This window comes from Staurois parvus, unplaced genomic scaffold (assembly GCF_062004578.1).
Source record: "Staurois parvus isolate SC_StPar_1 unplaced genomic scaffold, SC_StPar_1.0 ptg000332l, whole genome shotgun sequence".
NCBI classification, from domain to species: Eukaryota; Metazoa; Chordata; class Amphibia; order Anura; family Ranidae; genus Staurois; species Staurois parvus.
This window is the reverse complement of record NW_028318128.1, coordinates 874227-886522: the sequence shown is the minus strand read 5'-3', so window position 1 is coordinate 886522 and position 12296 is coordinate 874227. Positions and strand designations below refer to the sequence as shown.

The following is a 12296-nucleotide window of genomic DNA, read 5'->3' as shown; positions in this document are numbered from 1 at the left end:
CTATAATAAATAAATAACCAGGTACTGATTTTGCTCCATATATACAGTAATTTGCCCTAACAAGAACTCAGCAGTGAGGCTGCGTAGTCTATATATGTAGAAGGATCTTGCATTTGTATGTGAGAAAGAGGGAAGGGTTGGGCTGTTATTCAGAGGGTGAGTCACAACAGAGGATCTTTGTGTCTGCAATGAGTCAGGTTACAGAAAACTCATAAAACACACCTGAGGGAACCTTACACAGACAGACAACGAGCGCAGAGAGAGAGAGCTCCAGGTACCCAATAAACCAACCACAACACAGGGCCATCTCCTCCAATTATGACACCGCTATGTAGGATCTGGTGTCCAGTGCTTCTTCCCTGGCTGTGTGCACTTGCAGTCATTTCAGGATCCACCATAGATGGTAAGATTTGTGATTTTCATTTCAAGGTTCTACTCAGTTCTATTGAATTCTTGTGATTTAATATTACAGTTCTTTGTTGACATTTGATGCAACCAATGTATTTATTGTGGGTAACCCCATAGTGACACATATCAAAAACACTGCAGTTATTGCTATTATTACTATTGTTATTATTATTACTGATTTTGTTTTGCATTTTTTTGCAATGTATTTCAGGAAATTAACTTTTTATACTAAGCACATTTAACTAGTTTACACTGATTACCTACAATGTTTTTTACTAGATAATTTGTGTTATGTTAAATGAAACTTGAGATTCACAAGAAAAACATACAAGCTGTCAATAAATGACCTCTCCATCTGGAAATGCTAGTTGCCTGGCTGTCATATTGATCATCTTGCTTTGATACTTTGGAGCACTGAACCAGTACAAGTGTACAGATAGGGAATTCTGTTTTTGCTCTGACTTTCTTGATCTTAGTATGTGTTCCAGATAAGAGCTGAATCCAGGAGGTCAACATAACACCCAACTTTGCAATTTTAGGAGGTCAGCGATGGCAGTATTCTTCTCAGGACAGTTTTAGTCTGCAAAGTGTGAGTTAGGAGTTTATTTCCAGTGACAACGTTTACATTTTGCATTGTATGTGGTGGTTAAAGTTTTATTAAATGAGTTGCTGTAGATCTTTGCTACATATAAGAAAAATTAGCCAAGTTTATCCCAGAGATGATTTTTCTGGAAAGATCTTTAGCTTATATGGAAAATAAGATCTGATAACTCCCCATTCTTGATGCAGTTGGTAAATGCCCATGCTAGCCCCATCCACAACGCCTACAGAAGCTGCAGATCAGGCCAGGTATGCCAAGTCTGGAATCTGCTGGAAGGCATGGCGTGCCTAAAAGTATTCATGGGCTGTTCAGTCTGGTAGATCCTGTTTTAATAAATAGGAAAAAGCAGCATCAGCTTATAAACGTTCTGTTGCTGTATAATGGTGCAGTTTTAGGTGCTGTCCAATGGTGCTACCCATTTTATATGTTTTGTTACATTCCTTATAGCTATTTAAGCTATTTTGTACTCCACTAATACATTTGTCCCATCACTTACAGTAATTATCAGTACAAGGCTTTTTAATCTAACTCACATTCATACATACACATACTAGGGCCAGTTAGGCTACCAGCATGTCTTTGTGAAGAAACCCACACAGGCACAGGAAGAACATCCAAACTCCAGGCAGGTGGTGCTAACCAACAACCCTAGTACCGCCAGGCAGAAGTGCTAACCAGTTAGCCACCGTGCTGTCCTCATCAAGTAAGACTTGGCTGTATTTCTCATGTCGATATGACTTTACTGCTTTGCTTTGAACTAATCAGTCATTTACACACTAAATATAGAACTATGGCCTCACAGCTACAACAATATTAGCAAAAAAGTTGGGAAGTTGTTGAACTTTACAGAAATACATGTGCTAATATTATGGAGGGAACAGTGAAAGGGATTACTGATATGACGAAACTTAAACATTTCTGCCACTACAAAGTCTTTTAAAAGAGTCAATATTATTTCCAGTTACTTTATATAGTCAAATTTGAATGCTGTATGACTACAGAATGTAGCTTTCTTGATCAATACCTTTAGTTCGCAGTTACCGTAGAATAGGTTAGCATGTTTTTGGCACTAGTATGAACTGTGTGCATTCACCTGAAAGTACTGTTATCACCTTAATTGCATGATGATTCATAATCATTATTCCATTTAATACATGTTCAGGAAACGTGCTAAGGCACATTAACCTCACTGTGTGCTATAGGTTATATGAGGAGACCAGGGAAAGAACTGCTGAAGGAGCACTGATAGAGACTTAGAATTTTCACATTTACATGGAAAAGTAAGAATGAGAGCTTGAAGTGGAGGGGTTGAGAGACATACAGGCTTATTTGCTGAGGTGCTGCAAATAGTAGCGATAATGTGCAAAGAGTTGCTAGCAACACAGACATACACTATATTTCCAAAAGTATTGGGACGCCTGCGTTTACACACATTAAAACTTTAATGGCATCCCAGTCTTAGTCCGTAGGGTTCAATATTGAGTTGGCCCAACCTTTGCAGCTATAACAGCTTCAACTCTTCTGGGAAGGCTGTCCACAAGGTTTAGGAGGGTGTCTATGGGAATGTTTGACCATTCTTCCAGAAGCGCATTTGTGAGGTCAGGCACTGATGTCAGACGAGAAGGCCTTGCTCTCAGTCTCCGCACTAATTCATCCCAAAGGTGTTCTATCGGGTTGAGATCAGGACTCTGTGCAGGCCAGTCAAGTTCTTCCACCCCAAACTCGCTCATCCATGTCTTTATGGACTTTGCTTTGTGCACTGGTGCACATTCATGTTGGAACAGGAAGGGGCCATTCCCAAACTGTTCCCACAAAGTTGGGAGCATGAAATTCTCCAAAATGTGTTTGTATGCTGACACCTTAAGAGTTCCTTCACTGGAACTAAGGGGCCAAGCCCAGCCCCTGAAAAACAATCCCACACCATTATCCCTCCTCCACCAAACTTTACACTTGGCACAATGCAGTCAGGCAAGTGCCGTTCTCCTGGCACCCGCGAAACCCAGACACATCCATCGGATTGCCAGACAGAGAAGCATGATTCGTCAATACACAACACGTCTCCATTGCTCTAGAGTCCATTGGCGGCGTGCTTTACACCATGGCATCCGATGCTTTGCATTGCACTTGGTGATGTAAGACTTCGATTCAGCTGCTCGGCCATGGAAACCCGTTCCATGAAGCTCTATATGCACTGTTGTTGTGCTAATCTGAGGGCCACATGAAGTTTGGAGATCTTTTGCTATTGACTCTGCAGACATTTGGCGACTTCTGCGCACTGTGCGTTTCAGCATACATTGACCCCACTCTGTCATTTTACGTGGTGTACCACTTCGTGGCTGAGATCCTGTTGCTTTCACTTTGTTATAATACCACTAACAGTTGACCCTGGAATATTTAGTAGCAAGGAAATGTCACGGATGGCAACCTATGATGGTACCATGCTTGAATTCACTGAGAGTGACCTGAGAGTGACCCGTTCTTTCACAAATGTTTGTAGAAGCAGTATGCATGCCTAGGTGCTTAATTTAAACACCTGTGGCCATGGAGGTGATTGTAACACTTGAATCCAATGATTTGGAGGGGTGTCCCAATACTTTTGGCAATATAGTGTAGCTACTAATCATTCTTTAAGCAGAACTGAGCCCTCCTATCCTTTACAGCCAAGGAAGCTGCATTCTTAGCCCTGGTTTATTCTGCAGTTGCCATTTGATGGTTGATAGTTAATTTAAGGGCACAACCATCTGTGACAGTTACTGGTCAGGGCATGCCTTGATGACTGCTCCTTGATGAAAGATGACTGCTCATTTGTTGGAATTGATCATTGTTCAAAATTTCCATCAGTCTGAAGGGACTTATAGACATAAGATGGAATAGGTCCTAGTGTTCTCCAAAGGCCAGTTTAAAGGCCGTGTGTTTGCCTTCCTCAATTGAATTAAAAGTCTAAAAAAAACATGTATCCATCTTAAAGTAGAAATGTTTTAAGGGTTGTACATCATACCATGCTCCAATGGCCAAGTGCCTTCTAATATCTATGGCTAATTTCAGTATCCAAATAGAAATTGCTCAGCACAGACAGGAGTCAGCTTCACCCCATACCTTTCCCTTGATCAAATGTTATACTGGTATTACATTACATTTTCTAGGGTTTACAGTTTGAGGGAGTTATTTAACTGTGATGGTGGCTAACATGACAAAAATGAGCACTGAACCACTTTTAAGGACCTGTGTTTATGGGCAAATGCAGAATGCTTTCAGGTGAATTGATCTTGCATTTGATATCATTTTGAGAAAACTCTGAGATTATTTACAGTTTAATGACAGATGCAATTGACTTGTAGACTGCTTTTTGAGTTGCAACTGATCTCTTACACAGCCCATTCACACAAGCCCTATCTCTTGTATTTGTTGTGAACATAGGGTATCACAAAGATAATCTGGCTGGAAAGTGGAGGAACAGAACTAGTGCTAGACCCCCCCAACATAACCCACTCCATCAACTGCAAAACTCTAAGCTTCCGACTGTCCCTCTGCTATACTGGTTACATTCTCCTGAACTAAGTCAATGAACCCTTGTGAAGGCATATGTTTGTAGGCAGGTTGCCTACATTAGGTAGATAAGCAGCCAGCTGGCCCAGGCTGGGGAAGGGGTTAATTGTATCCTTTTCTTAGTCTTTTTGGGACCGGCCTACCAGCTCTGTAAGATATAAATAGGAGGGAAGGCTGGGGACAGGGGCTGCTGCTTTTGCTTGATCAGGATGCCATAAGCTACAGTGGGGGACTGCTGCACCTTGCAGTCCATGCAAGGATACTGGACCATGTAATTAGAGAGTTAGGGATGCTGTCACTAATGTTCATGTTGGACTGTGCTACATTTGTTGATAAGTATAGTTGCATCAACCGTTCTAAGCCTGGTTTGAAGTAGATAAAAGAACTTGGGTCAGTATGGTACATTTGGGGTATGAAGCAAGGCCACTAATGAAGGTTAATTCAGCAAGACAAGTTAGGAGAAGAATGCAGTTGTTATGGGTAACCTGAACTTGTGCAAGTGTACAGCAGCTAGTTGTTAGTGTGGTACTTGGCCTGGGTGAGGGTTCCTTCAATAGCGAGTAGGTCAGGGTGCTGCTTCCCTCCATTACTGGTCAGTGCCCTGAGTTCAGGACCAAACCCACATTAGAGATCTACGGCCTAGCCACATGGTATGGAAGAGAGGAAAGAGTTAATGAAGAGCACTCATGAAGTCTGCGCAGGTGCTCGTCAGGACCCCATTCAATCACTGGGAGCAAGGTGGCAGAGGTATGCTGACTGGTGGACAGGGCATGGGCTCAGCAGTGTCCCTCCAAAATGTGTCACTCATCGGGAAGGTGTCACACCACTTCCACAGAGGGACTCTGTAGGTTACACAGTTACACACGGTGTATAGCTCATCTCTGAGTTGGAGTGCCGCCATAAGGTTGATTTTGCCTGAATGCAGCCCTGCCTGCTGCTGGGCATTGATTAGTGAGACCACATATCCAAAGGTACCTCATGTGCACAGGTGAGTGACCCCCCTACAACCTGGCGAGTTTGCCTCCTTACAACATGGCATAGTCGTAGTGGCTCATTCAGGCCAGTGCAATCAGACAGAGAAATTATGGTACTAGGACAGGAGCTGAGTATTCTTTACCTAATTGAGTGGGTTACATTAAAGAGTCTGCCCTGCACAGATATATTTTTTTTCTCAGCCATGTCTATGCTGCCTTTCCATTGTATATGAAAACCACTTCCAATAGCATCCAACCTTAAATTGCAGGGTAATAGGGTTTGTCTTGGTATAACACATTTACATCTATTGAAAATGGTTTGTTGAGTCTCTGTGCATGTTGCCGCAATGCTCACCATTGCATCATGTGTGCATTTCCATTAGCACCCAAAAGCAGATGCGCTGTGGTGTGCTGCTTTGCAAAAAAACACCGCACATCTGCTTTGTGGGCATTCTGGTGCATTGGCTGCCCAGTTTTTTACACAACATACAGTATGTTAACCCATGACATAACGTGTTAATGCAATGCACCAGAATGTATAAGTGCAAATGGGTCCTTACACATAAAGCAGATTTAAATGATATGACGATGGTTAAAATTCTACAGAGTCAAACTATATCTGAAGGCAACATTTTTAAATAGAGGTTTTAAAAAAGAAGGATATTTTTTAAAACCTGTGTTTTTTTTATTTTGTTATTTGTGTTTCACTAGGGAGATTTACTCTCACTTCCTGTCTCATAAACACATCAGGAAATGAGGGGAAATCTCTCCAAACAGATCTCTCCAGCGGGGACAAAGCAATGAAAAATCTCTATGATATCTGAACCTTATAAAAATCCTTTTGGCTTTGGATATACTCTTACTGCTGCTTTGGAGCGCCACAGTCCTTAGGACACTGTCAATAATACAAATGTAGGAATAGATCTCAAATAACGTGATGAAGATAGAGCAGTCTTCTGGAGGGTCAGAGACTCAGAATACCAGAAGGAGCTTTAGGGTGGTACATGTGATGGAAATCAGTGGAATGCCTTTTTGCCTGCTGTTGCTGTGATTCTGACACAGTAAATGACTGCTCTTCACATATAAGAATTCATACGGAGAATATAATCACTTGTGTCTACAAGGGTGGGACTGGCTATTATTACATATAATGTGAGAACGGCTCTTCTTGGATCACGTCTAATGGGACTGGAATGTTATCATGTTTCAGCTTGAGTCTTTCCTTTGCTCAATTAACTCAGAGTCTGATTTCCAAATGGTCCTTCTAAGATTAAACCTGCTGAAAAGAACTCTGCAGTGAGAAAATTTAGCCCTGATTTATCAAACTGCATTGCACTTATATCGGAACTACACTGCATCTGAGCACCACAAACAAAAAAACGCAGACTCACCCATCCATCCATGACTCCATGCTTTATTTTGTTGAGAAATCACTTTCAAAAACACCTCCCTAGCATTGCTGGTAGTGGCCATCTTGAATAAAGGCAGATGATTCATGTAGCATTTACTTGCTGGAATCCTTCTGCCCTTAGCTGAGGCATGCAGGCAGGAGGGTGTGCTTAGCTGAGAAAACCCCTCCTCCTCTCCTGGAGACACCTGGGACGTATGACATGATTAACCACTTGCCCTCCAGAGGATTTACCCCCCTTCCTGATCAGGCCTTTTTTTGCGATACGGCGCTGTGTTACTTTAACTGACAATTGTGCGGTCATGCAACACTGCATCCAAATGAAATTTATGTCCTTTTTTCCCCACAAATGGAGCTTTCCTTCGGTGGTATTTGATCACCTCTGTGTTTTTTATTTTTTGCACTATAAACAAAAAAAGACCAACAATTTTTAAAAAACAATATTTTTGACTTTTTGCTATAAAACATATCTAGTAAAAAAGAAAAAAAAAAAAAAATTTCATCATAAATTTAGGCCAAAATGTATTCTGCTACATGTCTTTGCTAAAAAAAATCCCAATACGTGTAAATGAATTGGTTTACGTGAAAGTTATCACATCTACAAATGGCGGTATGTATACTGGGATTTTTTTTTTTATAATGTCAGCAAGAAGCGACCTATAGCGGGACTGTGGCGGGCATTCTGACACTGGAGGGGAACTGACTAACTGACATTGACATTCTCAGTGACACTAATACAGTGATCAGTGCTAATAAAAAGCACTGACACTGTACTAATGACACTGGGCTATGCAGAGCAATACAAATCAGCATGCTGATGCTGACAGGGGAGAGATCTGTGTTGTTTACATACAGACCTCTCCCCTGGTAGTGTTCCTCAAGGGGTGCCGACGGGGAATCTCCGGCCGGGACCCGGTTATCGACAGCTGTAGCTGCTAATGGCAGTGCACACCACCTACCTGGAAATGCAAAATCACGTATATATACGTGATTGTGCGCAGCCCTGCCGTCCTGTAGTAGTAGTTCTACCATAGGGCAGTCGGGAAGCGATTAACCTAGGCCTGGAAACCAGGAAGTCATTTAAGAAATGTAAAAATAAAAAGTTTGAAACAAGTAAATATAATATACTTTCCTAAATATTTGCAACGTACTAATGCTAGCAGCATAAGGATTACACATAGTCAATGTTGATTGTTAGAGTGAAGTTCTGCTTTAAGAAGAACTTCCTAGTGGTTATGGCAGGCTAAAGTGATATATGATAACACTGGTTGAGAGGCTAATTTAGCATTCCTTAAGCACCATTTAGCACTTCATAAGTGATATTGCAGTTTGATGAATAGAGCCTATAGAGGCTGCCATTGATGATCTCTCCATCTGAAAATTCTAGCTCTCGGTCTGTCATGCTAATCCAGGGGATTCACTACTTCTTAAGCACTTCCAAGTAACAAATATAAAGACCAAGGAGTTCTGATTTCACTTTGACTTTCTGATCTAAATGCTTGTTTTGGGCCACTAATCCAAAAAGTATTGAAGCCAGAGAAAGTCAGAAAGCTAGTACTTGCCGAAGGAGGTCAGCAATGGCAACCCCCATCACACGTTTTCTTTGATAGCATTGTGACAGTCAGATTGATTAATAAAAAGTGAAATTGAATTGGTTTCCCTGCATTACTATACTCCTTGCTGTACGTTTTATTGTAGGCATATATAACAATGCAAAGTGCCATAGCCTATAGTATCTTATCATCGTTCTTTTCAAGTCTCTCAAATTTATTAGAAGATATGCCCTCTTCAAAAGCTTTTGTGCAGTTGCTGCGGATCTTAGTAAATGAGATGAATTGCTGATTACTTCCATTGTCTAATCATGTGCAAGCAAATATGCCCCTAGGGTCAATGTGCCACTGGTTGGGAATCGATTATCTGGTTTGCAGACAGGTGAATTCTGATGGCTGTGGATGACTGCAGATTGAACACCACCTTTGCTCTTTCATTGAATATAAAGAAGACTGTAAATGTTTGAATATTCATAAACCATACATTGTTTTGCTTCTTTTTCAGTCCACGTTTCAGTATGCAACTGTAATGGGCGATCAAAGCGCTGTGTGTTTGATGGAGATTTACAGGCCCAGACTGGTTCTGGGTTCCGCTGTATAGACTGTATTGGAGGAACAGATGGACCCAACTGTGAGCGATGTAAAGAAGGGTATTATTCACAGCCTGGGGGAACCTGTGCACCCTGCCAATGCCATGTTGGAGGTATGTATCCATTAAACTTATGAATGTTAATGACTATGGATGAAGATGTTGGGGGGGGGGGGAGGTGGTTGTGAACAGACACTGCTAGACTTGGACTTATGTCACGGGAAGCTATAGCAATTGGCTAACAAATATCCCCACCTAGCGTGCCTAGCACCTTTCCAAAATCGTTTTGTTGTGCCTGGAGTGATGAATCCAGAAGGAGCACTTGAGGACTTTCCAGCATAGGAACATATGAAAACCATCTGCCAATACTTTCTTTACTGGCCTGTTTCTTTTTAACCTTAGTTGTAAGTTCACTTTTCTGCCCCATTAAGAACATTAGCTATATAAAACTAGTTATAGTGGCTTGTACCATACTGCACAATCCACATAATAACTAAACGCGGGAAAGTACAGTGATCGCTGAATAAAGCTTTGGACCCGTTCTAGAGATCTGTGGTATGCTGGTGACCTTCTCTCACTTTGATCTTCGGTTCCAGTCAGTGGTCGCTGCAGCACCCATTTGCATTACAGCCACATTGAAGGAATGTGTGCGCTGGGATAAGTGCATTGGAGTCTACTGAGAATAAGAGGAGACATGATAATAATTCGATTGTAACTTCTATTATTTGACCCTTACAGGCTCCCTCAATACCCAGTGTGATAATAATGGACGGTGTAGCTGTAAGCCTGGGGTGAAGGGTGAGAAGTGTGACCGGTGTCAGCCTGGATTTCATTCTCTTACTGACAGTGGCTGCAGGTAAAATTGTAAACCGGCTTTGGAATAGTTTTGTCAAGCTGCCAGTATATTATAAAAATGATTAGATTCCTCAAGTCAGCTTTATTTTTACAAACATAAATCAGCAATTTTTGACCTATTATGATTTCAATGCATCCCCACTACTTACCACCTAAAATCCCAACTAAGGATTCTGGGGCAATGGATATGCCCAGATTAATATGTGACCAGGCCATTAAATCTACTATTATTCCTAGCTTAGATTTGTGTTCAATAACAACATGCATGTGTTTGTGTGATATCCATTTAATTGTATTCAACTCTAAGAGATTCTTAGAACCATCTGTCTGGCCACCATATCTGATGTGCCTGAGAGCCTTTTCCATAGAATTTTTTTCTTGGCCATTTTTTTTTAAAGAGGTAGGTAACAAGGGCTATCCTCAACCCCCTCCCCATTGGCACAAGTATAGGATAAATAACAACATAATTTAGCAGCTATAGCACCACGTGCTCTTGAAGATCTCAAAGAGAGTTCTGACCAATACAGGCATAGTTCAACACAATTATTTTCAGCGTCTTCATGAGCACACAGTACCAGAGCTGTTAATAGCTCTAAAATACCAGCTACTTTCTCTAACAGGTTAGACTATTGTTCTTCATATCATCTCATTTCTCAGAAACTGCTAATAGGCAAATATCACAAGCAACGTCTTCCAGCTATGGCACTATTTACCATACAGGCACCAATGACCCAGGGTTTTACACAGCAAGTTAAGGGGGGCACCAACAACCCCAAAAATGTACACCTCTCGATATCTGAAATGATGTATACAGGAGAAGCTGTGTGGGAGAGTTGGAGGACTCCTTGTAGTTCAAAGAACATGAAACTGTCTCACCTTTCTCTTGTTTGATGCTCTTAGGTGAGATGATGAAGCCCCATATGGTGCAGTGGAAATGGAAGTGGCTGTAAAAGCTACTTACAAGCACCTAACACATCTTCTGTCCCAACTATTTAATATCCTGTACCCCAGCTATACAATATCCCAAATGACCCTAAATTTGCTCATACACAAACAGATATACTGCTTGTGTCCTAAGTTGGAAGTGACGAAACGCGCCAGTAGCATACCCAGAAGGGAAGTCGTTTGTTAAAGGCACGTGGTGTTTTTTTGGTTTGAGAACATTTTGAAGATTCATCACGTTAAAAGAGATTTTCACATGTAACAATAGACTATACTTTTATGCACTAAGTGATTGATGAATGTCACATGAACGTTTTGATGTTTTATATAATTTTTTGATCACAGCACCACTGGACTATTGATGTTCATTTATTAATAAGACTTGTCCATTAAATAATGTGTTACCCCAACATTTCATATTCTTGATACGTGCTTGCTGTACCATGTACTTGTGTTAAAATGTATCCTGTTCTCTTTGTACTGGTTCCTTTGTTTGAAATACCTGGACCCTGCCAGTCACCCTGCTTTCCTAATGCTAAGCATTAGAGAACATTAATCTTAGTGTGGTCAGTTTTATGGCTGTGCTGAGAGTATAACCAGCCTGTCCTCCAATGGTTAGACCTCTGATGACATGCTCCCCTGCACAGCTATTCACTGGGAAGATTAGTGTCCTGCTCTTTCTCCTCCCCCATCTCTCCAAGCCCCTTTGCAGCTGAGAAAAGACATTTTGTGACCACTTAGAAAAAGAAAGATATTTATATTGTGCAATGTATCTGTACAGAAATGTTTTGCCTTACATATCTATTTTAAACTAAAAGGGCTGTTTTACAAGGTAAGGGGTCTCATATACTTTAATATTAATTTCCTGTTTCTCACTATGTTTAGGCGCCAGGGCTGCTTTTGTGACCAGGCAGGCAGCAGCCAAAGCTGTGACCAGGATGGCAAATGTGTTTGTAAACCCAATGTCACTGGAGAGAGTTGTGACAGGTAGGTGGAACTTTATAGCCTACTACTGTACATATCTGTTATAACACAAAAAAAACATAATTTTTGGACAATATAAGAGGTATATTGATTAATTGGATGGGACAGAAGAACACATGAAAACAGGACAGTATGACCAGGGCCATGTATAAGGGGGTACCAGCAGCCCAGGCATCTAGGGGAATTGGATGTGTGCACGGAGGGTGATCAGCACAGCGGGGGGGGGGGGTTCTTCTCTGCAACAGCTGAAAGTTGGCTTCTCTCTCCTTCCCTCTAGCTTCCAGATTCTGCAGAGAGAGCCATACAGGGGATCAGCTCCAGTAATTACCGCCCCCCCACCGCACCCATCATCCTCTCTGTGCACCATGCAATTCCCCCTGCTGCACATACTCCCCTGTGTGCCCCCACCCCCACAGTGCTGCCAGCTTCCCTTCTTTCC

At 41.6% G+C, this 12296-nt stretch overlaps 1 protein-coding gene across 1 annotated transcript in view; it reads left to right on the top strand.

Annotated features, from left to right (window-relative positions):
- The first annotated feature begins 223 nt into the window (after positions 1-223).
- LAMC2 (laminin subunit gamma 2) overlaps positions 224-12296 on the top strand; it is a 54916-nt gene continuing 42843 nt past the window's right edge. The window contains exons 1-4 of the mRNA XM_089683982.1: positions 224-403; positions 8993-9190; positions 9815-9932; positions 11759-11860. Of these exons, the coding sequence (XP_089540108.1) occupies positions 319-403; positions 8993-9190; positions 9815-9932; positions 11759-11860 (503 nt within the window). The 5' untranslated portion in view covers positions 224-318. The remainder of the gene's footprint in view (positions 404-8992; positions 9191-9814; positions 9933-11758; positions 11861-12296) is intronic.